At 36.0% G+C, this 27,940-nt stretch overlaps 1 protein-coding gene and 2 long non-coding RNA genes across 9 annotated transcripts; 2 read left to right on the plus strand and 1 right to left on the minus strand.

Moving 5' to 3' along the window:
• The first annotated feature begins 352 nt into the window (after positions 1–352).
• LOC110915980 lies at positions 353–1,363 on the plus strand. The gene is made up of 4 exons (XR_002579407.2): positions 353–664; positions 745–837; positions 934–1,000; positions 1,105–1,363. It is a non-coding gene; the product is annotated as an uncharacterized LOC110915980 (long non-coding RNA).
• A 2,096-nt stretch (positions 1,364–3,459) lies between these two features.
• Positions 3,460–14,543, plus strand: LOC110918496. 6 transcript variants are annotated; one of them, XR_004884659.1, is made up of 5 exons: positions 9,315–9,736; positions 9,803–9,923; positions 10,014–10,193; positions 10,294–10,693; positions 13,780–14,094. It is a non-coding gene; the product is annotated as an uncharacterized LOC110918496 (long non-coding RNA). The 6 variants fall into 6 exon arrangements; XR_002581373.2 differs by lacking the exons at positions 9,315–9,736; positions 10,294–10,693 and adding an exon at positions 3,460–9,308 and having other exon boundaries at positions 13,659–14,094; XR_004884660.1 differs by lacking the exons at positions 10,294–10,693; positions 13,780–14,094 and adding an exon at positions 14,406–14,543.
• A 126-nt stretch (positions 14,544–14,669) lies between these two features.
• LOC110918282 (shikimate O-hydroxycinnamoyltransferase) lies at positions 14,670–18,584 on the minus strand. Of its 2 annotated transcripts, none has more exons than XM_022162624.2 (3): positions 18,450–18,584; positions 16,315–16,732; positions 14,670–15,707 (listed from the first exon to the last, which is right to left on the minus strand). In XM_022162624.2, the coding sequence occupies exons 2-3, from the start codon at positions 16,720–16,722 to the stop codon at positions 14,811–14,813; spliced, it is 1,305 nt and encodes a 434-aa protein (XP_022018316.1). In that variant the 5' UTR covers positions 16,723–16,732; positions 18,450–18,584; the 3' UTR covers positions 14,670–14,810. The 2 variants fall into 2 exon arrangements, with proteins under 2 accessions (XP_022018316.1, XP_035841880.1); XM_035985987.1 differs by lacking the exon at positions 18,450–18,584 and adding an exon at positions 18,397–18,416.
• Between the last annotated feature and the right edge of the window lie 9,356 nt (positions 18,585–27,940).

Raw genomic sequence — 27,940 nt, forward strand, 5'->3', positions numbered from 1 at the left:
TAACCCACTGCTAATGACTCATAGGTATACAACGGCATGACTCAATACGGTGACGAAAAGGCTTATAAGGACTACAGGTCTTGCCCCTTGTCTATGTTAAATATATGGACGGACATTTTCTATAATCCATATATCATAAATATTATTATTACTTTCCATGTTTTTTTTTCTAGAAAATCGTTACCTTTGTTTATTGCAGCTTTGATACGGACCAGAGTCGTGTATCTCTGTATATGACTGCAGTTGTTTCTCTTTCTCAGTTAGTTCAAAAACCAACTGTTTACATAAACTAATTTTGTTTATAGTGATTAGCTTCAATTTGACAATAGTTTTCTTTTTGTATTTTTACTAGGTTTCTCCTAAGACCGGTTTGGGGGTTACTTTGTCTGGCTCCGCGGCATCAGGGAGTCCACCGACAACTTCGTCTCCAACGTTGTTGAATATCGATTGCAGATTTACAAAATCTTCTATTACTATATTTTAGAGGTCAAAACGGGTTATTACGGGTCGAGGCGTGTTTCCCAGACACTTCTCTTAAAGTATAATATAGGAACCCTTATGCATTAAAAGCTCACTTTTGATCCATATGACCAATTTGACCCGTTTTAGCTGTTTTTTTATTTGACCCTTTTGACCCGTTCAAGATAAAGCACAACCCGAATGGGTCAGTATTGCCACCTCAACTATATTTCACTGTCTACATCTTCTACAACTCGGATATCTGAATTCATGATGTATATTCAGGTCAAACGGCACGTGATGACCCGTATGAGGTTCAGCTAACTATACCAGTGGAGGGTTATGATCCCATCCAGTTTAGTCTTACAAAAATGTGCGGTAATGTTCAGGTTTTTTTTTTCTTCCTTTTTTGAGATGCAAATCCACTTTTGACGGATCATTTAATCTGATGAATGATTTTTCTTAATAATTTAGAATCCAAGCAAAATGAAGCAGGAACATCTTCGAAAGGATGGGCTCTATTTGGAATCTTTTCTTGCATGTAAGTAAATTATCTTTATTTGCACAATTCTTTTATCATGGACCAGTTACATATTTGAAGATGGTTTATTGTTATTTACAAAATTGAGCCTGTTTCGGATGCAGGATCTTCAAGAAAAAGTGAGAGAAGATATGGGACCTAATCACCCTTCTCAACATGTCATGGCTTATACTGCTCTTATACGTTAAACTCAAAAGAGATTATGATAGTTTCTGTATGGCAGTTTTCTTTGTAATTCTGTATCCATCTATTTCAATTTTGAAAACAAAAGTATACCTGATACATTGTGTTGTAACAGAAGCCACTTGGGTATATTTTGACAAAATCCCATTGTGTTAGTATTTTTATAATTTCTTTTCGAAAGTTGGGTCATTTTGGGCAAACTAACAGGAGTTTTTGGTAGGAAATAAGCGTATAAAGGAACCGAATGCACTCGAATGGAAGTTTGTTCGTCTTCTTTTGTTCAACTTTAACTGAACAAACACAAACACTTGTACCATTTTTGTGTTCATGTTGGTTTATATTTGTTCATGTTAGTTTATATTCTAAACGAATAAAGAAAAGTAAAAAAAAAACCAACACAAACCTGCTGGAAGATTAAACAAACCAAAATCAAATTGTTTATAAGGCCAAGTGTAGTGGTAAGATCACATAACCCCCCTTTATGGGGGGTTACGCGACAAATGACAATAAAGTAAAATGTGGGGGTTATAGGGGGGTATATGTGTGTGTAGTGGGGGATTATGTGAATGTGAGAGAGCCAAATCTAGTCACCCCATTATACTTTCCACAGGAGAAACAATTTGGAGGGGTATGGCGCCCCTCGGGGCAGTGTGGGGAGGCGTTATGGTGGCCTCCGACGTTATATCACCTTCCACTACAGAAGGACTAAGTTTGAACTGATGAACTTACGAGGCTAAACAAAGGTTAGTAAATTTCAAATTTATACTTCAAATTTATACAATATTAGAAAATTTCATATTTATACAATGTACTCATGTTAAACAAATATAGTTAGAAAACACTTGAATAGATTTGTCAAAAACCATTTAAATCTTTAAATATACGCTTATCTATATTCAACTCTTTTATTTTATATAGAACACAAGAAAGTATCATGATATTAAAGAAAAAGACACGTAACAAGTAAAAGTTAAGCAAAATTATTGATTTTTTTTTTGGTTTAGTTTCGTATTATTTTATAATTTTGCAGTTTTGACTCAAGTTCATTTTTACTTGATGAGATTTAAAACATACACCAAAAAATATGTTTTTTAACAAGTATTTGTGTCATGACTCATCTACAAACTTGATGAGATTTAAAACATACACCGAAGAATATGTTTTTTTAACAAATATTTGTGTCATGACTCATCTACAAAAATGTGTATTACCAGACATGTTAACTGGGCCTGCAATCCCAGTCCTGTCGGGTTGAGGCAGGCGATCCCTCCGGTCCTAGTTAGAGACGAAGGAAAGGAGGCAGGGAAACAGGTGGGAACAACAGCTGCACGGTTTCAAACCCGGATTCTAATCTGCAACTTCTTGCTTTGCTACTCGCCATACCCCTGGGTTAGAACCGGTGTCATGACATGAATAATAACTTTTTTCGAAATAGTACTTTGTTACCAATTTTAAAGATGATGTCACATAAATTTTATACAAAAATTTAATAAACCCGACTCCAACGGTCAATCGTAAATCAAGCGCCTCTTTCATATTTATATTTAGGACATATGTAATGGGGCGCGAGGAGATGCATAGCGCCGATACGGCGCCCATAACACCGCCCCCCGGGGCGCTATGAGAAAAAAAAAGAAAGGGCGTGTTTTATTTCGCGGCGCTATTTGTTCTCCATTTTCCACTTTGGTCCCTGCATTTTACAATTTGGTCCCTGCATTAAAACACTTTGGTCCCTGCATTTTACACTTTGGTCCCTGCATTTTACACTTTGGTTATGATGAGGTAGGGCTTTATGACTACGGCCTCAAGCCCCATAAAGCCACGGGGTGACGTTGCATGCCACATGGCGCATAACGCCCCTTTGGGGGCTTTATGACTACACATGGCCTTATGAACCCTAGATCCTAAATCACCCGAACCCTGTTGTTTGCGTTTTCTTTAGATAAAACAATAATTGCGGGTTTAGAGTTTCTCAATTGCATACATCGGCTGTTTCAGATGTCTTGGAGTATTTAGGGTTTTTCAATCAACTTGATGTCGTCGAGAATCACCAGGTACGACAACGAGTTTATCCTTCTTCCTTTCCATTGTTCGTTACAGAATCGCACCATACATCAGTTGATCTTTGATTTGTTTTGAAATAAACAAGAATTTTCAGGGTTTTGTGAGAATTGCGAGTTTAAGGTTTTCCAATCATGGAATTTGACGATCATCTGACGTGTTCTTGGTCTGCCGTAGAATTAATTAACAGGCAAGTTTCTTCCGTAATGGTTTACGATAATCTTGTTCTTTTGGAATTTGTTAATTTTCTGGGTTGATTAGTGATCAGATCTGCAGGGTTTGTAAACAAATCTCAACTATTTTCTCTTGTTTTTTCAGTCGTTTCCTTTGTTTCGAACTTGACTTCTAAACTTATTTGATTTTGTAGTTTTGTGAATTTTCTTGTTTTGTATGGTGTTTTATAATACTGAACTCACATGTGAGAACTTGTGATCCTGTTACAAGAACGCTTAAAAACCCATTCCAATTGATATGTACTTTGAGGCTTGTACTTTGCAGTTGATTGGGCGTATTTGTAGCAGGTACTGCTTTCTCGATGGAAGTTCTTTCTGTTGTTTTGACGTTTGTTATTGTTCTATACCTTCCTGAATCTTTTTGATTTTACGTTATTTTTTTGCTAGCCGCGTTTGTTCAACACTCTCGTATTATTGAAGTTGTTTCACTTCTCAGATGTTTTAATGTTTTCAACACTCCCATATTGTTTTTGATGTTTTCTGCTTGTTCTTATTTTAGTTTTGAATTTAAATTCTAAACTTATTTAATTTTGAAGTTCTGTGAAGATATTGTTTTATATATAAACTATTGTACATTTCGTGCTCTATATCGTGTTTTACAAGACTGAACTCACATGTGAGAACTTGTGATCCTGTTACAAGAACACCTAAAACCCCATTTTAATTGTTTTGTACAGAGTCTTGTACTTTGCAGTTACGTAGGTTGTGATCGTAGCTTGTATTGCTTTCTTGATGGAAGTTCTTTCTGTTATTTTCACGTTTGTTTTTTCTGTACTTCCCTGAATCCGTTTGATTTTATGTTTTCCTTTTTTGGCACTCCCATATTATTGAAATTGTTTCACTTCTCTGTCATTTCAATGTTTTTAAAACTCACATATTATTGTAAATCTTTTCCTTTGTTTTTAACTTGACTTCTAAACTTATTTGATTTTGTAGTATTATGAAGGGGTTGTTTATGTTACAAACTATCGTAATTTTCTTGTTTTATATGGTGTTTACAAGACTGAACTCACATGTAGGAACTTGTGATCTTGTTACAAGAACACCTAAAAACCCATTCCAATTGTTTTGTACTTTGAGGCTTGTACTTTGCAGTTGATTGGGCGTACGTAGGTTGTGTTTGTAGCATGGATTGCTTTCTTAATGGAGGTTCTTTCTGTTATTTTTAGGTTTGTTTGTTCTATACTTTCCTGAATTCGTTTGATTTTACGCTTTCTTTTTTTTGGCACTCCCGTATTGTTGAATTTGTTTCACTTCTCAGTTATTTCAATGTTTTCAAAACTCCCATATTATTGTAGATGTTATCTGTTGTTTTTATTGTTTTTGAATTTGAATGTTAAACTTTTTTGATTTTATAGTTTTGTGAAGTACAAACTGTTCCTTTTATTGTTGTTTTCACTTAGTTTTTAACAAGACTGAGCTCACTTTGAGAAATAGCAACACTGTTACCGGAGCACCTAAATCCCTATTTTAACCTGTCACTGTACTTTGAGGCTTGTACTTTGCGGTTGATTGGTGATGAAGGTAGCTACTGTAACGTGAATTGCTTTCTTGATAAAGTTCTCTCTTTTGATCTTTTTGATGATTTTTACTATGTTACTATCATATTTTTTTATTTCTTTCTAATGAGATTTTTTTTTATATATTTTAATAGCTTTATGGTTTGACAATTTTATATTGTATTTTACAAGACTGAACTCACTTCGAGAAATAGGAATTCCATTACCAGAGCACCTAAGAACCCAATTCAAATTGTCTTTGTACTTTGAGGCTTGTACTTTGCGGTTGATTGGGTGACGAAGGTTGCTATTGTAACGTGAATTGCTTTCTTGAAAAAGTTTTTTCTTATGATATTTTTTTTTATGATTTTGACTATGTTTTATATAACTTTTATTTCTTGGCGATGAGATTTTTTTTTTATATATTGTAATAGCTTTTTGGTTCAATAGTTTTATATCAAGTCTTTTCCTTTGTTTTTAACTTGACTTATAAACTTATTTGATTTTGTAGTATTATGAAGGGGTTGTTTATGTTACAAACTATCGTAATTTTCTTGTTTTATATGGTGTTTACAAGACTGAACTCACTTCGAGAAATAGGAATTCCATTACCAGAGCACCTAAGAACCCAATTCAAATTGTCTTTGTACTTTGAGGCTTGTACTTTGCGGTTGATTGGGTGACGAAGGTTGCTATTGTAACGTGAATTGCTTTCTTGATAAAGTTTTTTCTTATGATATTTTTTTTATGATTTTGACTATGTTTTATATAACTTTTATTTCTTGGCGATGAGATTTTTTTTATATATTGTAATAGCTTTTTGGTTCAATAGTTTTATATCAGTCTTTTCCTTTGTTTTTAACTTGACTTATAAACTTATTTGATTTTGTAGTATTATGAAGGGGTTGTTTATGTTACAAACTATCGTAATTTTCTTGTTTTATATGGTGTTTACAAGACTGAACTCACATGTAAGAGCTTGTGATCCTGTTACAAGAACACCTAAAAACCCATTCCAATTGTTTTGTACTTTGAGGCTTGTACTTTGCAGTTGATTGGGCGTACGTAGGTTGTGTTTGTAGCTTGGATTGCTTTCTTATTGGAAGTTATTTCTGTTATTTTCAAGTTTGTTTGTTCTATACTTTCCTGAATTCGTTTGATTTTACGTTTTCTTTTTTTGGCACTCCCGTATTGTTGAAATTGTTTCACTTCTCAGTTATTTCAATGTTTTCAAAACTCCCATATTATTGTAGATGTTATCTGTTGTTTTTATTGTTTTTGAATTTGAATGTTAAACTTGTTTGATTTTATAGTTTTGTGAAGTACAAACTGTTGTTCTTTTATTGTTGTTTTTACTTGGTTTTTAACAAGACTGAGCTCACTTCGAGAAATAGCAACACTGTTACCGGAGCGCCTAAAACCCCATTTTAACCTGTGATCGTACTTTAAGGCTTGTACTTTGCGGTAGATTGGTGACGAAGGTAGCTACTGTAAAGTGAATTGCTCTCTTGATAAAGTTCTCTCTTTTGATCTTTTTGATGATTTTTACTTTGTTACTATCATATTTTTTTATTTATTTATTGGTAATGAGATTTTTTTACATATTTTAATAGCTTTATAGTTTGACATTTTTATATTGTATTTTACAAGACTAAACTCACTTCGAGAAATAGGAATTCCATTACCAGAGCACCTAAGAACCGAATTCAACTTGTCTTTGTACTTTGAGGCTTGTACTTTGCGGTTGGTTGGGTGACGAAGGTTGCTATTGTAACGTGAATTGCTTTCTTGATAAAGTTTTTTCTTTTGATATATTTTTTTTTATGATTTTGACTATGTTTTATATAACTTTTATTTCTTGGTGATGCAATTTTTCTTAATATAATGTAATAACTTGACTTCTAAACTTATCTGATTTTGTAGTATTACGAAGGGGTTGTTTAAGTTATAAACTATGGTAATTTTCTTGTTTTATATGGTGTTTTACAACACTAAACTCACATGTTAGAACTTGTGACCCTGTTACAAGAACACTTAAAAACCCATCCCAATTGTTTTGTACTTTGAGGCTTGTACTTTGCAGTTGATTGGGCGTACGTAGGTTGTGTTTGTATCATGGATTGCTTTCTTAATGGAAGTCCTTTTTGTTATTTTAACGTTTGTTTTTGTTCTATACTTCCTTGTATCGTTTTTACATTACGTTTTTTGCTAGCTGCATTTGTTCAGCACTCTCATATTATTAAAATTGTTTCACCTCTCAGCTGTTTTAATGTTTTCAACACTCCCATATTATTGTAGATGTTCTCTGCTGTTTTTTTTTTAAAATTAAATTCTAAACTTATTTGATTTTGTAGTTCTGTGAACAAATTGTTTATTTAAAAACTAGTGTAATTTTCTTGTTATATATGGTGTTTTACAAGACTGGACTCACATGTGAGAACTTGTGATCCTATCACAAGAACACCTAAAAACCCATTTCAATTGTTTTGTACTTTGAGGCTTGTACTTTGCAGTTGATTGGGCGTACGTAGGTTGTGTTTGTAGCATGGATTGCTTTCTTAATGGAAGTTCTTCCTCTGTTATTTTCAACTTTTTTTTTATGGTAATGAGAAACTTTAGATGTAATTTACGTTTATTTTTGTTTGAAACTTCTTTGAATCTCTTTGATTTTACGTTTTCTTCTTAGCTACATGGTTTAATGTTCGTACTGAGAAATTGTTTCATGGAGAAATTGTTTTAATGTTTTCACCCTCCCATATTATTGGAGATGTTTTATATACTTAATTTTGTATGTGTTTTGTTACTTTTCAATAATGATGCTATGGTTTGACAGTTTTTTATAGTATTTTACAAGACTAAATTGGCATTCGAGAAATAGGAATGCCGTTACTAGCGCACCTAAAAACCCAATTGAACTTGTCTTGGTACTTTGTGGCTTGTACTTTGCGGTTGATTGGGCGACGAAGGTTGCCACTGTAACGTGAATTGCCTTCTTGATAAAGTTCATCCTGTTGATATTCTATTTTTTGTCGATTTTGACTATGTTACCATCATAATTTTTATTTTATATAGTTTAATAACTTTGTGGGTTAAAAATTTTCTATGGTTTTTACAAGACTGAGTTCACTTCGAGAAATAGGAATGGTGTTTCCAGAGCACCTAAGAACCCAATTCGACTTGTCTTTGTACTTTGAGGTTTGTACTTTGCAGTTGATTGGATGACGAAGGTTGCTAGTGTAACATAAATTTCTTTCTTGATGAAGTTCTTTCTTTTGATATTCTATTTTTTTTATGATTTTGACTATGTCATTTATATAACTTTTATTTCTTGGTGATGAGATTTTTTTTATACAACATAATAGCCTTGTGGTTTGATAGTTTTATATGGTATTTTACAAAATTGAACTCATATTCAAGAGCTACGCATGCATTACTAGAGTATCTTAGAACCCATCTCAACTTGTCTTTGTACTTTGAGGCTTGTACTTTGCGGTTGAATGGGTGACAAAGGTTGCTACTGTGGTGTGAATTGCTTTCTTGATAAAGTTCTTTTCGTTGAACTTCTATTTTTGATTGTTATATTCATAACTCATATTTCTTAGTAAGGATATTTTTTTTAATATAATGCATTAGCTCTTTTGCCTGACAGTTTTATATGCTATTTTACAAGACTGAACTCACATTCGAGAAATTGTAATCCCGTTACTAAAGCACCTAAAAGCCCATTTCAGTTTGTTTTTGTACTTTGAGGCTTGTACTTTGCGGTTGACTGGGTGATGAAGGTTGTTATTGTAGCGTGGATTGCTTTCTTGGTGAAGTTCTTTCTGTTGATATTCTGTTTTTAATGAGATTCTTTCATATAGTTTAAATAGCTTTGTGGTTTGACAATTTTATATGGTATACTATAAGATTAAACTCACATTTGAGAAATAGGAATGCTGTTACTAGAGCTACCTATATAATATCGGCTAAGACTATAAACCCATTTCAACCATTTTTGTTGTTATTTTCATAACTTTTATTTCTTGGTATTGAGTTTTTTTTTAGATATATTGTAATAGATTTGTGGTTTGACAGTTTTTATAATATTTACAAAAGTGAACTCACACCTGAGAACTAGGCCTGCTGTTACTAAAGCACCTAAGAACACATTTCAACCTGTCTTTGTATAAAACTTGCAGCTTTTATGTTTTTAACTTTTTCTGCTGTTTTTATTCTTTTTTGAAGATACGAACGATTGTACTTCTATTGTTGTTTTTACTTGTTTTTTTTTTTTTTCTGGGGGATATGAATAGCAAATCAAGATGGAACACTTCTTACTCAAATTAAGAGGTAAGGTACTAAATGTTCAAAAGTTTCATTAATCTTGTGATCAGATTCTACATTTTTTTGTAGAATCGCAATGTTCTGCTATATATATAGTACTAAATGTCATTAAACTTATGATCGGATACTTCATTTTCTTGGTGCGAAGGGACCAAAGACCTTAGGTCCTAGCATATACATAAGGCATATATATAATTGTGTCATTTTTGATCATGGAGTGATCTAGGCGAGTGCTGTAAGCACATTGTGCTAAGTTGGTGTGATGGTTGGTTCTTTGAAGGTGACTTAGCTTACAACTTTTTTTCTTACGTCAACATTACTCTTAAGGGTGGGTTTTCTATTTTTGGCTACTAAGGTGGACTTGAATATATATATATATTTTACTGCAACCCCATACATTTGGCGTTTTGAGGAGTTGCGTGTATGATGATGAGGTTAGTTGCATTCATAAATCGTAACTATAGGTTTTGTTATTTGTATATGGTTCAAACCTGTGACAGTCCTCAGCCCCCTGGAGCTTAACGGAAACTGAAACAGATTATGCAATAATGCTATGACGCACATATTCGACAAACTTGTCTCGAAGTACAGTACTGGGGCAGTTACTGACTTACTGGATATGTAAGTTTATCTTAGAGAAAACTGCTTTTCTGGTAGTTTATATATTAAAATAAGTAAAAAAAATCTCACCTTAAATGGATGCTTGTTTAGGTCATATAGTTGTCATAGATGCTTTTAAAGCGGAAGAATTTGCTGAGGTGGCAACGAAGCCTCTGAAAGCCCTTCCATATGACACACCTGGTTGAAGTTTATGGCATTTGAGTACCCCATAAGGGGTCCCAGCTCATCTGTTGGCAGATTTTTGACATGTTGAAGTTTATCGTCAAAGAGGTAATAACTTCTCATCTGTTGTTATAACAAAGTACTATAGTTGGCAAGTTTGACCTATTTACTTTAGGATCTATTGATTCGGGTAACGTTTGTCAAACAGGACCAAACAATTCTTTTTAACTTAGACTGGAGGGTATGGGGCCGGCATAGGCCCGGCGTGGCCCGGCGCCGCACCCCCACACCGCCCCCCATAGGCGCGTCCCGGCGACTCCGGCTCCCCAACGACGTGCTCGACGGGCCTGTGTTCTCTCTCCTCACACACACATCTATACATATATATGTGTACTTTAGGGATAAAGGGTAACAAACCAGTAGATGAATAAACTCACCAACCACCACCACCACCACCAATAGCCGGTCAAAATTGACTCGCCTGGAAGCCGCCTACTTCCCCCTCTTTATATACTCTTCCACTTTCCCTAATTCATAACGTCTTCATTTCAATCTGTTTTGCCAATCGGAATTTTACAGATCTTTTCATCTTCATTGTTTCTCATAAGGTATCACTTTCTCTTTTACCTTATTTTTTTCTCAATTGTATTCATCAAAAGTTGTTCTATCTGTTCCTTTTTCTTCGATCTCCACATGCATCGATCTGTATCCATAATTTTATCCTCAAAACCTACATACGTTTGACTTGATTCATTACGGTTAATTTTGTGTTATGAAATGTGCAGTTAAACTGGATTTGTTTTCGATTAGTTGTTGTGTTGGAGATCAGGCCTTTGGTTGATTTAGGTTTTATATCGTATGATTGCATACACACACACACACACACACACATATATAAAGGGGTTCATCCCCACCCCCTAGGTCCATCCCCTTTAGGCCCCGATTACGTGGCGGCCCATCCCCTTGGGGATGAGGCTCTCCATACACTCCAGTCTTAGTAAAATCTTATAAATCATTTTTAAACAGGTTAGGATATGATTGATATAGTATGTGTTGTAATAATATCGACCCTTGTTTATATAACAATAGAGATTCTGGACTGTAAAATTACTTCTTTTTTTACCTAATTCTTGTTACCCGACTGGCCTGATGTGCCAATTTTCCATGTCTATTAAAATTGTTCCATGACTTTCATCGAACTCATACATAAGTCTTTGGACTTTATTTTTACATGAAAGTTAAAAACAAGAGTAAATTGCAGTTTTGGTCCTTGTGGTTTAGTGGTTATTGCTATATTTTACAAAATTAAAATGTCTTGCAATTTTCATACCAAGGTTTCTATTTTATTGCGGTTTTGATCCACCACACCACACTAACTTCATCTAACTTATAGTTAAATCTTGGTCACATTAGAGGCATATATGGGCAGGGTGTTTTGGAAAATAACCATTAAAAATGAAGAAACCAAGGTATTATTTAAATAACTTGTTATATGGATTTATTAAGCGCGGTATGCTAATTCTTATGGTGTGGTTTGGAGAAGAACTTAAAAGTTGATAATTAGTTTATTATTTTAAATAAAGTTTAGTGTATCTACTGTTTTTAAATTTCGAAATTTATATGTTTGAATTGTAGTAGGTTTGTACCCCAGTGTAAGTATATAAATATTGGTAGGGATTTATTTTCTTTTTCATGTCAGTTATTTTAATGCACATATACTGATAGAAACAACAAAATTAACCAGGCAACTTTATCGAATTAAACAAACTGGCCCGTTTCGAGAGGGGCTAAGTCTCCGGATACACTCGCCACGTAGGAACCGGGTCTGTTTCTCGCTATCAGAGATGCGAAGTGGGGGTTTAGAGTAAGCATTCTGCTGGTTTGTGCCGGAAGTCAGAGGTTTGGAATCTGTTTGGGGGGGGGGGGTGTAGGGTGAGGGGACCAGGTTGAAGACTTGCCAGGTCGGGTGTGGTTAGCTTTAGACTCGTACTCTAGCGCAATACTCACTGCCCTATACACTGATCGGGGCTTTTGAAGCCGGACATCTGCCTTTAGTTCTTCTTTGAGACCATTCAGAAAAACACCCAACAAGCAGTGGTCTGGCCAATTAGTTACCCGAGAGGACCTCTTGGCGAATTCTTGTCGATACGCTTGGATGGTCCCGGTCTGTTTGATGCTATAGAGGTGCTCATCAGGGTTTTGAAATTCGGTAGGACCAAAGTTTTTGTGGAGAGCATGAACTAAATCCTCCCAGAAATTGATTTCCTGATCTGTGGACAACCAGGAATACAGATCCAACGCATCACCTTCTAGATGTAAAGAGGCAACATCTACCTTTTCTTCTTCAGGTATATTATAGCAGCTGAAATATTTTTCGGCCTTGAGCACCCAACCTCGAGGATCTCCGTCACTGAAAGTAGGAAAATCAATTTTGTTGTATGGTCTGTTGTGTCGGTTTGAATTTCTAGAAGGCTCCCCATCGTCATACCTTCCATATCCTCCATTCGGTTTCTCCACATGGGTCTTGAGGGCTGCCAATTCATCTCGCATAGCATCCACGGTTTCAAGTTTCTTAACAATAACTGCTAATTGGGATGCTAATGAATCGGGTGGGTTAGAACCACTCTCTTCTGGACTGCTCCGGGTCTGAACCATTTTGTCTCTATTCGATTCCCGGCAATGGAACCAATGATAGAAACAACAAAATTAAGCAGGCAACTTTATCGAATTAAACAAACTGGCCCGTTTCGAGAGGGGCTAAGTCTCTAGATACAAATGAAACTGATAACAAAAACAAGAACAAGAAAAACTCATGAAAAATGTAGCCTGCTAATAAAACAAGAACTGAAATTAACTGCTCCTAAAACTCAGCTTATAAACTGCCTTGAACTGTTCCATAACTCCCATCCTGTGCTGACCCAGTGGTATAAACCTGGATCCTTGAACCGCCCTTTCCTTCTGGTATAAACCTGGATCGGGATCCTATCATATACATCTTAACATTAGTTATTTTAGTAAAATCATAAATTTTTGTATGCTTATATATCTACAAGAAATCCAATAATATCACCCCATCTGAAAATTTTACCTTACATAACTCTTAGAGCAAAGCTTTAGACCACATCTTGTGTGGTGGACACTTACCTTGTATTCTCACTGTATCGTTGTTTGCTACAAGCAGGATCCAGGCCACCATCTTCTCAAATGATTATTTGACCTGTTATAGGGACTTGAATCCTTTGCATGACGAAAGATAATATAACACCTCACCTTTTTTTAATGGTTATTTCTCAAAATACCCTACACATGCTTCTCATGTGATTAGGATTTAACTATAAGTTGGATGGAGTTAGTGTGGTGGACCAAAACCGCAATAACAAAGAAACCTCAGCATGAAAAATTTGGATTTTGTAAAATATAGCAATAACCACTAAACCACAAGGACCAAAACCGCAATTTACTCAAAAAAAAAAAAAAAAAAAACTATGCCTGTTTTTAACAAAATTTTGTTTTTTGCATGTTGAAGTCTTAAACTTATAAAAAATATCAAATATGCCCCTTTTGCATGATTAGGTCCCTAAACTTGTATGAAAAAAAAGATGCAAGCATTAGCCAAATTGGGAAGTGAACATGTTAGAAAATATCTTCATTTGCCTTTTTGATGAAGTTCAACGCGTGACAAGTGTAAATGTAGGGGTGACAAGTGTAATACAAAGATGCTGTTAGTGGATTATATAGATGCTGCATGTGCAAATTTGATGAAGTTCAACGCGTGAACTTTTTCCCGAGTGAAGTTTCACGCGTGGAACTTAATGGTGGCGGCGGTGTTCCGATGCTCATCACTCGTGATGGAACCTCCATCAAGGACCACCCCCAGTCCCCTTATTAGTTAAACAATGTAAAAGAAGGTTGTGAATGTATGAGATTGCTTTGACAATTTGAAACTTTCCTTTTTTATGTACTCGTTAAACCTTTTCTTTATTAAGAAAATTCAGTTTCTCTTTTGTCAGTGAGACGTTTAAGGTACATGATTTCGGAAGACATGTTACAAATATGTCTCCATATGAACAAAACAATACTTACTGATCTTTAAGAACAGAAAAGAGCACAACAATTTACGTGACTCTTCCTTCAACTAAACTAAATATTGTTATTTAGACTTCAAAGTGTTACAATTTTACAACTATGAGTGAAGATTAATCCTGTTGTGGTTGCTTGTTCGTTAAGTTAGTTGTTTTTCAAACAGTACTTAATCTGACTTGTGAAATCGGGCCTAAAATCTATATGAGGCAATCATATCATTCCATTTTTTTGTTCCAGGAATGTCGACCTGTCCTTTCTTCGCCTGCTTTTCTTATGAACGAGATCCGACAGATTCGCTAAAACCTCGAACTCCCTTCACGGAGGCGACATTCACTTCCCTCCGATAAACGTTGTACTGCACGACTCAACAAATTTATAAGCTAATCTTTTTGATAATCAAGTAATTTTATTAAAGTAGTAGCTAAAAAACATGACTAGATGTTCTTTGTTGTTAACATTCTTTTAACAACAATATTTCCTAGATTTACAATCAGAACACAATAAATCAAATATTTGGTGTTCATAGTATTAAACCCATAAGCTTATGAAAAACATTTTCAGCCTCCATTGACATTTTACATACAACAATGAAAGGTTTTATGAGTAATTTGTATATATTGTTATGATCATAAACTCTCATTTTTAAATATCATAAAGTAAATTGCTGAAAAGCTTCATATGTTCAGCTTGCAACGAAATCGCAATCGACAAGCTCCCATCATTATCCGGGCTTGGTAACACAAAACTCAACCCTTCATAAGCAATCCCACCGGGCCCCATGAAGATGGGCCGGCCCCATCCAAAGTCCGCGTCATGAATGGGGAGTCTAGCCCAACTAGTTATCCCAAGATTCGGGCACTTAAACGTGTGGGCCCCACGAACGAGTGCCTTTAGATCGGGCTGCAGCTCTAAGTAATCCAATGCGGATCTTAGATAATCGTTATCCATCCTCGCCAACGCGTCGTGAATTTTACCCGCGGCATACCATGTAGGCTTCGACTGTAGGTCCCCCGCTACTGCTATCGGGGTAGTCGTGAATATGACATTCCCAAAGTAGCCAGGCGGGAGTGACGGCCGGAGACGGGCCCGGCCGTCAGTCGCGATGTAAAGCTTCGTGTCCTGATCATCCGGAAGGCCACGGGCTTTACACACGCACCTCCAGACGTGCCCCGAGAGCATTTCGTACGAGCTATAACTGATAGTGTTTCCAGCTTCTTTCGACTTGGCTTTCAGCGCATTGAGTTGGTCTCGAGTCAACTTGAAAATGGAGACCGCGGTTTCAGGAACCGGTTGGTCATTTGTGGTTGTGGGAGCATTTTTCATTGGTGGGGCAGGCTGGTACTCGATGTGGTCAAAGACGGGTTGCGGTGGGTCACGCGCACGTAGAAGGGTTCGGTCGATGAAGGGTGGGATGGTGATGTCGAGGCCACGAGCCATGTCGGACCAGGTGTTGATGAAGTGCAACCCGGATGCCCCGTCCGCAGCGTGGTGTTGCATACCAACTCCTAGTGACACCCCACCACATTTGAAGTAAGTGACCTGCATGTTAAAAAATACCATAAGTAAAATAACTCAATTTTTGTTATCACCATTCTAAGCTGAATGTTAACTCTATGTAACCATAAATTCCAATTTGTCATTTCAACTATAATAATCTTTTATTTTAATTAATATTATTTTGATTAGAGTAAATTACGATTTTGGCCCTGTGATTATATCACTTTTACCCTTTTAGCCCAAAAAGGAATCTTTTAACATCTGAGCCCCCAACGTCTTTTTTTCTAACCCTTTTGGCCCCCCAGCATCTTTCTTTCTAACCCTTTTGGCCCCTAAAAGTAAATGGACGGGGTTAGTGTTAGGGGCTAAAAGGGTTAGGAAAAAAGACGTTGATGGCTCAGATGTTAAAAGATTTCTTTTGAACTAAAAGGGTAAAAGTGATATAGCCACAGGGGCCAAAATCGTAATTTACTCCTTTTATTAAGGCTCTAGTTATATCATATGTTATTTTGACCAAAATTAATATTTCGGTTATGATCTTTTATCTCATTCAGTTTTCTATTTTTTTTATCTAAATTAAGTCCTCTCAATCTTACATCATTCCTCACGTCATCAAATTTTATAAAACAAAACAAAATTTGTTAAATACCTGCAAGACCAGCAACGGATATGATTCAATTCCTTGCGAATAATCAACCGCGGGTATGAGTTTCCGTAGCTCTAACGTGGGCGCAAAGTCACCAAAATCATCCACGACACCATCCGACTCCGCCTCCACAAACAACACACCTTGACCTTGACAATCGATCTCAATTCGTCCGTCCTCGTCTCTCTTCAACCGCCCGCCCATCGGGTAAAACGGAACCAACGCCCTACTCAACGCGTCCTTCATCACTTTCGGGTCAAAGAAGTCGGGTGCACCATTGGGCCGGTAGAAATACACACTTGGTGTGTGGAAGTTTGGGACCACTAGGTCCACATTTGAGTTCCATAGATTTATTTTCGGTGTCTCCTCCGCCGGTTTCACCATCGTAGATTCTCTCACCTCGATCTTCATCTCGAAAAATCTGAGTATAACGAAACAAATACAACATTATATTGTGTTAAAGCCTCTACCTACCCATCGATTTATCTTTTTACGATCTAGGCTACATGTTACCTAAACTTAGCTTGCAGAGGAATATTAGACACAATATAATTATAGTTAGTTAGAGGATTCACATCTTATCCACCATCTTCGTTACTATAATTACACTAAAAATGACTGTATTTATTCTTTTTTTCAATTAAATAATATTTTTTTATAACTTTATCATTATTTTTTCTCTCACCTCGCTCCTCACAAGCACTTTCTAAAAATATTATAAAATTTACAGGGTTGAATAGTGTTTTTTTTATATTTACAAATTAACAGTAACATTTTCTTTCCCATCCACTCACAACCCCTCAAAACCACTATCTATAATACGGAGGACACTCTCACAAAATTTGGTGGACGAGATATGAATGCTCGATTGCTCTCACAATGGATTTTCTTATATTTATGTGAGTGCGGTAATTATATTATAAAGAATGATTCTGAATGGTTTTGAGTGGTTGTGAGAGGAGAGAGAAAATGTTACTATTCAAAATTTTTTAATATTTTTGAAAGTGGTTGTGAGTGGAGAATACAGAAAATGTAATAATAAATGTAGGGTAAAGTTCTTGTACAAATAATCTTAACATACTAAACATACAAATTGAAGGAAAACTCAAAAAGACAAGGTGGCATTTTTGTAATTATCAATAACTATCAAAGTTACTCTACAAATAAACCTAAAAAAACCTAATCACTCCCCCCACCCCCAAAAAAAACCTAACCCCCCCCACCCCCCAAAAACCTAAAAAAAACCTACCCCCCCCACCCCCCAAAAACCTAAAAAACCTAACCCCCCCCCCCCCCCAAAAAAAAAAAACCTAAAAAAAAACCTAACCCCCCACCCCCAAAAACCAAAAAAACCTAAACCCCCCCCCCCCCTAAAAACCTAAAAAAAACCTAACCCCCCCCCCCCCACCCAAGCTAAAATGCTAAAAACTAAACCCCCCAAAAAACCTAAAAAAATAAAAAAAACACACAAATTATTTTATTTTATTTTTTTAACATTTTTTTATTAAAAATCGCTACTTTTAGTAGCAGCCAAAAAAAAAAACAAAAAATTTTTTTTTTTTTTTTGCTAACGAAATGTAGCGATTTTTTAATAAAAATGTTAAAAAAAAAAATTGTGTTTTTTTAGGTATTTTTGGTTGTAACTTTGATAGTTGGTGGTAATTACAAAAATGCCACCTTGTCTTTTTGGGTTTTCCTTCAATTTGTATGTTTAGTATGTTAAAATTATTTGTATTTGATCTTTTGCCAATAAATGTATAAAACATATTATTTAATTTAAAATGAGAGAGAAAAAATAGTAATTTTATTTTAACGGCAAATTTGAATAACTAGCAGACCACTAAAGTATGATCGTGCCACCAGCGGAACCACCTGATCATATTCATTTCCACTAGGCTATAATGTATATACACCAATTTACACGAGAAAACCGAAAACCCAATAAATCTGAGAAAAACCTTACATCCCAAAATACCACCAGGCTATAATACATGATAAAATATTAACAAAAAAAGGTTTTAAACTGGAAATTTTGTATCCTCATGATCGTTAATTACAAAGAAAAGGAGAAGAAAGAAACCGTACAGCATCAACAAGATCAATTGTATGTAAGTTTAGTAAGATCAAGCTATTTTTACCTTGAAACAAACGGAAACAAATTGTGCACAACAGGTGTTCGATGAAATGTCAGGTGAACTTAAAGAGGAGAATGTTGTATTGGTTGGTGTTAATTTGTTGTGAAGCCGGTTTTATAATACCGGTCCGTTTCGACCGATCTCACCTACCGCTGATAATGGGGGATGACCTAATCAAAGTTTTAGTTTTGACTTTTAGAGAATTAGTCAATAAAAATTAAAATATGACAATATTAAATATTATTACTTCTTTGTTTGATTAACTAAATAAGAAAAGGTTCCAAATAACTAAGAAATAGTGAGTGAAATTTGGCTATGTGTCAAGTGTTTGATAGGGAAATTTTGTTTAACTTAGCTAAAATAATGGGTATTTGGACTTTGTCTTAACTCGAATTGATTAATTATTATATGTGCATGCTAAGTATTTGATATCAAATCCCGATACCGATCCCAAAAATTCTGTATCGAATTTTTCGGTACCAGAAACGGTATGCACTTTTTGGCATTTTTGCTATCGGTATTTTCGGGATCGGAACCGATTCGGTACGGTACCGGTAAAATACCGACTTTTACCTTAAAATACCGATACCGTACCGACATATTTCGGTATCGGTATCGGTACCCAATTTTTGCGAAATTCGGGATCGGGATTTGCTCATCCCTAGGCCAGTGTTGGAAAAATCAGAATTAATCGGCGATTAATCGCTAGTTAGCCGACCACTGATTAGGTTTTAGGTAATCAATGAACTAATCGCTAGTCGGCCATAATCGGCTCTGGTCGGCCGGAAAATCGGTACTAGTTGGCCAAAATCGGCTCTAGTCGGTCGGAACTAGGCTATTCTAACGAGATTTTGATCAAAACCTATAAATCTTTACAGTTAATCCTGTATACTTAAAGAAATGGGTAGAGGAGCGATTAAACATGTCTACTTGAAAAAATTACATGTAAAAATGCGTATATATATGAATAAAACTAAAAATCATATATAAAAATCTCAATCGATTAATCGCTAGTCGATACCCCATCACCTGACTAGCGACTAGCGATTCTTACAACCATGATTATGGGTGTTGGATGTAGCTTTTCATAATTTGTTGGTTTCGTTTACAAACGGTTTGATTATTTTAGCTATCGGAAAAGATGGTTTGATTACTCGGTTATGAAGGTGGGACAATTCAAGTTCATTTTATTGCAAGTTCAATTAAGTTTTGAGATAAAGGAAACAAAATAACAAACTTTTTGATTTATAAAACAGAATAATGGTGAAATTAATATATTATTTATAAAAATTATAACAAATTTTAACATATAATATGTTATTTATAAAAAAGGTATATAGGATGATTTTAGTGACGGTTAATTCGGTTTGTATGTACATATATAACCATCCCTAGACCCTAAAGTGATAAAACTCAGTTGTAAAAGTCATTACTGAACTACGGATTTCTCAATTGACTCACTTATTTAAGTTGTGATCTAGTTTTTTTTTAACGGCAAGTCAATTGACTCACTTATTTAAGTTGTGATCTAGTTTTTTTTTAACGGCAAGCAACGACGTGCCAACCATCATGATATCGGGCGTTGTTGCCAAGGTCGACTACTCGACCGTCGCCAGCCCCTTGGCTCTCCCAGATGCGCGGAAACCCGACCTCCACCTGTTCGAAGACACGACAGTGGAATAATCGGTAAAACCTAGCCTCCCATCTAAGACGAACCGGCCACACCCCTATTCGCCATTCACCTGGATACCGCAGAAAATAATGGGGAGAGTGGAGTCGAACCTGAGTCACAAGAAATACCAAGTCTTTCCCCAACCACTCCACCACTACCTCATTGGCAAGTTGTGATCTAGTTATTCGGTTTTTTGCCCTCAACCCGTAGATAAGTTTGGTTAGAGCATTCACATCCATTCCATTAAATCTACTTTATAATTTTACTAAAAACAAATACATTTTCTCTATCCTTTCAATTAAATAATATTTTTTATACTTTTATTATTACATTTTCTCTATCTTTCACTCATAACTTTTTTAAAAAATATTATAAAATTATATAGGGTAAACAATATTCTCTCAAATATATATACAGATGAACAATAATATAATCTCTCTCATCCACTCAAAACCACTTTCAACCACTTTTTATCCATTTTTATAATATAATAAAAACTTATCTCCCAAAATTTGGTGAATGGGTTCTGATTTCTGAATGCTTTCAAGTTCTATAAAGTCAGAATTTTAATACTTAGCTCGATAGACTTGATGTTCAGAGCCGTCCTCGAAAACTCTTGAAAAAATTTAAGCATCGGGTGACGAAAAGAATTTGGCCCAAAATTATGGTTAAGGGTAAATAAATTACAAAAATAAAAAGTTAGTGATGGAGCAAAGACTCGAACTTAAAACTTTTAAGTTATTTTGAGATGGTTTTTGCCACTACACCACCAATATTTTTTTTGCATAAAAATGGATAAATATACTAAATATATAATTTAATAAATATATACAAGCTTATAAAAAAATTTCGGGCCCTTTGAAATTTTGGGCCTCGGGCGTCGGCACGGATTTGCCGGGCCAGAGCCGGCCCTGTTGATGGTCCACTCAATTACTCAAATAGCTTGAGTTAAATTAACTTGAGTTGAGTTAAATTAAAATACTTTTTTGAGTTATCTTGTGTACAAAAATGATTTGACTCACTTAAACTTAAACTTGTAAGCTATTTAATGACACCCATTTTCACATATGATAAAATATTAGGTCCATTCAGAAATAAAACCCTAGATACGCGCATATACCTTTTTACAATAATTTCCTACCAAAAACTTGGCATCCGCCTAAAATGTTAGCAACTACCGTTATTGCAATCCAATACCTCACTTGAATAAATGAATTCAATACATAACCCCAAAGAAAGTCAAAGGCACAATTGATAATTTGAAACCCGAGAGTCCAAACTAGAAATAAAGTAGACACAAAGTAAACGTTTGATCCGGATATAAAATAATCAAACGTTTGATCCATATGCAATAATTTCTTACCAAAATGATGAGGAATTGATCCAAGAGCTGGTGGAGTCTTATATAGACCACCAGAAAGCGATAGAAAGGTCTCGACGAGCACTATTTAGAACAAATCTTAATGTTCGAAACTTCCTAGTACATGATAAGGCCTAAAATGTGATTAGTTGCAATTTATCATTTATTGCAATCAGTTACAACTTAGCATTTATTGCAACATGTTTGACAAGCCTTTATTCCGACTAAGTCCTAAAACTATAAGTTGTGTCAAATTTCAACTTGTTATTCATATTGATACGAAAGCACATGTTTATACCAAAAGAGCTATATTTTTATCACGATTATTATTTCTTATCTTAAGTAACCTAAGAAAAGACGTGCAAGGAAATTTCTATAAGGACCACTCAATAGTTACACCATCATGGTTATAAGAATTACAAATGTAGGTTTGCAATTGGTTGATATTAATGATGGTGAATATTAGAACATGATTAGACACCATCAAATCATCAATAAACATATAGCTCTACATTAGATAGTGTTTTAAAGTATCACATGGTTACAAATCGAAAGTCCGAAACAAACAAGTTCTTGATTTGTTATGGTGAAGGTGAAAACGCCAACGTCTTCTACAAGGACCAAAGGGTGGATAGAATGGTCACGGCAAGGAGTAAGACGTGAGTGACTTCGGCTGAGGTGACAAGGTAGTAATGTGTGGGATTACTGCCCCATCTCAATGTACCTCAAGATCAACACCGTAACTAATGACAAGATACTATGCTAACTGAATTTTTTAATTTAGTGGTTATTTTTTGACTGAAATGACACATTTCCAAAATTTTAGGGAGGAAAACGGTACAAATTTAAAATTTGACCTAAAATAATAAAAGTGAACAAATCGCAGGAACGTAAATGACACTTAACTCCTAAAAGAAATGGTCTATTAGAAAACGGTGTTATGGTTCATTTTCAAACCATTAACTACAAGTATGTCTTTATAGTTTTTTATTTAAAATTAGTTTCATGAAAAAAAAAAAAAAAACAAAACTATGTATATTAAAAGTTAAAATGATTAGGATAAGAAGATGATAGTGGTGGGTGGGATGAAGTTGGTGAGATGGTGATAGGTGAGGAAACGTCAACAATTCACCAACTCTCGTTTCGACTATAATATTGTAAATGAGTCTCCCTTGTGGGTCCAATTGTTCTTTTACAACCCGACTAAGTGGTCGCACCCACACACTTTGACGTGGCCCTTGATTCCAATATCGACACCATAGTGTTTTAGTTGCAATCATGGTTGGGTGGGCCTCCTTATTTCCTAAAATAGGGTGGCTACTTTTTTTTTAAGGGTCAATCAAAAGAATTTTATTTAAAAGAAACTGATTAACAGATTGTTAATCAGGCAGATTACATAGACACAAACAAAAATTAAAGTTATCAAACCCCTATACAAACTAAATCAAAGTTACACCACATTTCTCATGTAAGACCAACGATTTTCGTCCGACTTTTTAGCCACAAATAGCCGAGAGACTTTATTTCTTCCTTCATCCTTATGAAATTGGTTTGCTTGTTTCTAAAAATCCGCTCGTTTTGACAACTCCAGATAACCCAAATGGCAGTTTGTGTCACTGAGGACACCGCCTTCCTCCACTTCTTGGAGCCTTTGTTTCGGTTGTAAAGGGTTGCGAAATCCTTGAGTTCCAAAACATATATCGGGTTTATCCTACACCAATTCGAGATGAAATCCCAAACCTGAACCGCAAGACTACAAGCAGCAAAAAGATGCAAGGCAGACTCCTCTCCCGCATCACACATTCTACACCGAAGATTCGGGATCGGTACATTTCTTCAAGCTAAATCCGTGGTTGTGGGAAGTATATCTTGAATAAGCCTCCAAAACAGAAAATTCACCTTCATAGGTGCCCAGTTCGAAGTATTAGAGAAACTTGCTCTTAAAAGGGATTTATGTTTTTTTAACAACTTATTTATTTTATATAAATCCCTTAAAATTTTAGGTTCAAATATTACCAATGACAACAAATATAATAAAACTTGCTTTTAAAAGGGATTTATGTTTTTTTAACAACTTATTTATTATCATTTTTAAGATTTGAACCCAAAAATTCACACTTACATATTTTAACATGTTTTACTTTACTGCTGAACCAACAATCACAATGGTGATTTATGTTCTTTTGAGAAATGATTCAAGTAAGGAACTCAATTTTTTTTTGAAAGGCTGTGTTTCTCCTTAACGTTTGAACCTTTGATCTTCAATGAAAACTTCACTCTAAAGTCATGCGTAATGGACATTATATGGATATTAAAGAATTTGATAATGCCTCTAGCACCATCCAGTGGCAGACCAAGGAATTTTTCCATGGGGGTGCGGAATATTTTTAAAAAAAAATTAGGCCGCCTAGATATATAAATAAAAAATTCGGTTCGGGTCAGCTCAGTCACGTAAAACAAAAAACATCAAACTAAAATCTTTGAGTGTTCAACCATCAATATTCCTTAATTTTCAAGTTTTGAATTTCAACTTTTCAAATCCTATACTAGAATCATATAATTAATAAGAGATTAAGAGACAACAAACTCATCCTATAAAGACTAGAACAACCCCAAATTACCTCAAAACATATAAAAGTTTAAACTTTTTTAACCCATCTTATTATATCATGAGTTTTGAACAAAATCACATAAAGATTAAAATAATAAAAAAAACATGTACCTGTTCGTGGCCGGAATTAAGCTATTCTTCGTCGGAATGTTGCAATCGCCGTCGGGGTTGGGGGTGTCGCAGGACGCTGGCAGTGAGGTGAGGCAGAGGGAGGGCGTGAGTCGCACAAAGCTGGCAGTCTGGGTTTTTTTTGTAAACTGGACTGATTTTGTTTAATTAAAGTTGTATTTGGGTTGGGCTTAAATTGATATTAACTTATTGGGCTTGATGGAATGAATTCAAGTTTTATTAAAGGGATTAGTGGGCTAACTTGTTTACATAATTGGGTCAGTTTTCAATCCGTGTTCCCAATTTTTTTATATAACTTTCTAACATTTTTTTCTAAGGGGTGCGGAAGAAAATTTTCAAGGGGTGCGGTCGGAATTTTTCGCGGAAAATACCACTATTTTTTTTTTCAATGGGTGCGGCCGCCCACCCACCCCATAGGGTAGGTCCACCCTGGCACCATCTCTCTGGTCGTTATAGGGGCATGAATAGGGAGTGACATTTCTAGAATAATGCCCAAAAGAGGAGAAAAAAATGGAAAGCATTGAATGAAATGGGCATTAAAAGGCATTAACCATTACATATTTTTTAATAGACGTTATAATGCTGATGTGACGAAATATGTCTCTTATAAGGCATTAACTGTCACACCCCAACCGATGGCGGAATCATCGGGGCGCGGCACTAGGCGAATCAGATTGCTCAAGAGAATCCATAACAACTATATTGCGATAATATTTATTACATTTGTCATCCCATACTAACAAACAATACAACCACGTAAGTCATCACAGATTTCTTGTCCTCTCGAACAATTCAAATCCGACAACCTAGATTTTAGATGAGTTTCTAGACTTCCTAGCTTGATTTGATGTATACTTCGGCTAAACCTGCAACATACGTTAAAACTTTGTCAATACAAAAGTATTGGCGAGTATACAGGTTTGATATGTGATGGTGTGATAGATTGAAAGTGCTGCGAATTCCCACATGCATAAACGTAATACACGACATATATACTCACAAAACTGATACTACCAGCTAAGTCCTCGATGCTCGACTCTTGATGGCATAACTAGACCCCGTCGGGCGAATTTGTACTATACTAGTCTTGGTGGGACGTCACGAGTATAAGTCCTAGCATACATGTACTAGCATCACGTGTATCTATGCAAACAGTTATTCGCAAGTGATAAATAGTCCAATTAAATCATTCGTTTGATAAGTTTGGTTTTTTTATGGAACGTATGTTACACCCAAAATTCGATAAAAGGGGTCAAGTATACTCACAGTGGTTGGTTGTGGATTGAAGGAGCACTGAGAATAGGTTAGCCTGAATAGTTCGATAACACAACGATGAGTAACGCGGAAAAAGTAAACAATGTACTTGGATCGAGTAGGCCATTCGATCGGACGGCAGTTCGATCGAGTGGGCTGTTCGATTGGTTTGAAAGTCCGTTCGAACATCCATTCGATCGGTCGGCTGGCTCGATCGGCTGGTTCCTTCAAGTGGATTGTTTCTTCCTTTGATGTGAAGGATGTGTTTGTGTATGATGGTTTGTACTACCTTTCAAGTTGGCCAATCGAACAGCTGTTCGATCGGTTAGCCCAACCGATCGGCTAGCACTTTATTGTTTTCAAATATGTCACTCGATCGGTTGGCATGCTCGATCGGGTGACATTCCAATGTTCCGAAAAGTCTAAGTGTTTTGAAGTATAGTATCTCATGATTCGAGCAGTAATGATTACAATCGAGTGGCGTAGTCGATCGAACAGTACCTTGTCAATACTACACTTTGTGAGTTGGTGGGTCTAAGTGCTAGTCGATCGGTTAGCCTAGTCGATCGGCTGGCATAGTCGTTCGGTTGGGCTGTTCGATCGAACAGCCTAGCCGTTCGGCCAGCTTCTCGATTCGGTTAACCTATCACTTAACACTTGGTTATTCCCGTGAATTGTTGATGTTTTAGAGATATTTTGACTACGAGTTGAACCACAAAACTGAAGTCCCTACTTAGTCTACTGACTCGAGCAAGAATCACCCAAGCTCGGCCAGAGGCGGTTTGGAACTTAAGTTTAACGTTTAACCCGAAATCGGTACATCTCTCGGTAGAACCCGAATCTTGAACCATGTGTTTGTTTAGGTTGATTTGTAAATCGGTTCAAGTCTCGTTTTCACCTTTTTGAGTGTAAAAGAGTTGAAAGATAGATGAAAACCCATCTTCCAATCCTTTTCCACCGTGAAATGTTAAGATCTTTGGTAGATTTTAGGTTATTTATGTGGAAATCGGTTAGATCTAAGCTATTCATGGTGGAATGATGCCAAAACTTAGTGTTCTTGAAGAACACATGATGACATCACCCAAGAACACCTAGATCTTGGTGATTTCATGGATGAAATCCAAGTTTTGAAAGATAGAAAGATGTAGAATCGATTAATGAACAAAAACGTACAAGGATTAGAGCGAAATACTTACCGGTTTGAGAGAAATCTGGGATTTAGTGAGAAGAAGAGGCTGGTCGGTCAGAGCTTTTCCAAAAGTGGAAAGTTTGACAAAGACAGCCCTATTTATAGGCTTCCAAAAGAGGAGAGGGTCAGCTGATCGAACAGCATCCCTGATCGAGCAGCTGCCCGATCGAACAGCCTGTTCGATCGGCTAGCCTGTTCGATCAGGTTGCCCTGTTCGATCGGCTAGCCTGTTCGATCAGGTTGCCCTGTTCGATCGGCTAGCCTGTTCGATCAGGTTGCCCTGTTCGATCGGCTTGCCTGGTTTTGAGTGTTTCGCGACGATTTTTGATATCTCGACTTAGAACGATGATTTGAGGATGGTAGGATTTCCTAATCAAATTACTTTTAGTCCCAACTACTATATCTAACATACGAGCATCCTTACAACCATTTCGGGTTCGATTTCCATTGAGTTTGATTCACCTTTGAGTCTTGACTGATTTGATTGATTCACCACACACTTTAACATAAAAGTAAACATGCACAAGTAACACATAAGGCACACACACACGTATAAAAGTACTAGAATCTCCACACTTGAGTTCGATGATTGATTTTACTAGCCTGATCGAATTGATCCGTTCGGAAGCCTTTTGATCTCGTTTTTGGTGCGATTTCGACGGTTTGAGCCATATTTTCATATATTTATATAATTATTAGATTATTTATTATTATTAATCACAAAAGGGCCGTATATACGTATTTATGTATCCAATTCTCAGTGCGGTGATCGAGTTACGCGTGCCTTCGAGTGCGTTCTTCGATGTGATGTGCCACAATGATTACCGGGGCACTACTTACTCGTGTTGTTATCATCGTCATGACGGCTGGAGTCATAGCACTCACCCGATAGTCCTTGTTAGCGTTGATTACTTACGTTTTGACACCTCACGCTTATCGAGAAGGGTAGATTAGGCCTTTACTCGACATCATCGTGAGTGTTATGCAAAATAGGTTTGTACTAATGATAGAATATGCGTAATCATTCGATTATACCTTGATTTAGCGATATAATTGGTATAGTTACATTATGATCCGAATCTCCGGTGCTAGGCGTAACGAGTGTATCGAGTAGTAACAACGCACGAAGGTGCGGGTTGTTACAGTATCCCCTCCTTTAGGAAATTTCGTCCCGAAATTAATCCAATAGTAGGGTCGTAAGAGTTGATGCGATTGACAGTAGAGTTTATTAGCGTCTAGATAACGAGCGATCGATTACGATTTGGCGAGTGAAAAAAAT

Source organism: Helianthus annuus, chromosome 16 (genome assembly GCF_002127325.2).
Source record: "Helianthus annuus cultivar XRQ/B chromosome 16, HanXRQr2.0-SUNRISE, whole genome shotgun sequence".
Lineage (NCBI taxonomy): Eukaryota > Viridiplantae > Streptophyta > Magnoliopsida > Asterales > Asteraceae > Helianthus > Helianthus annuus.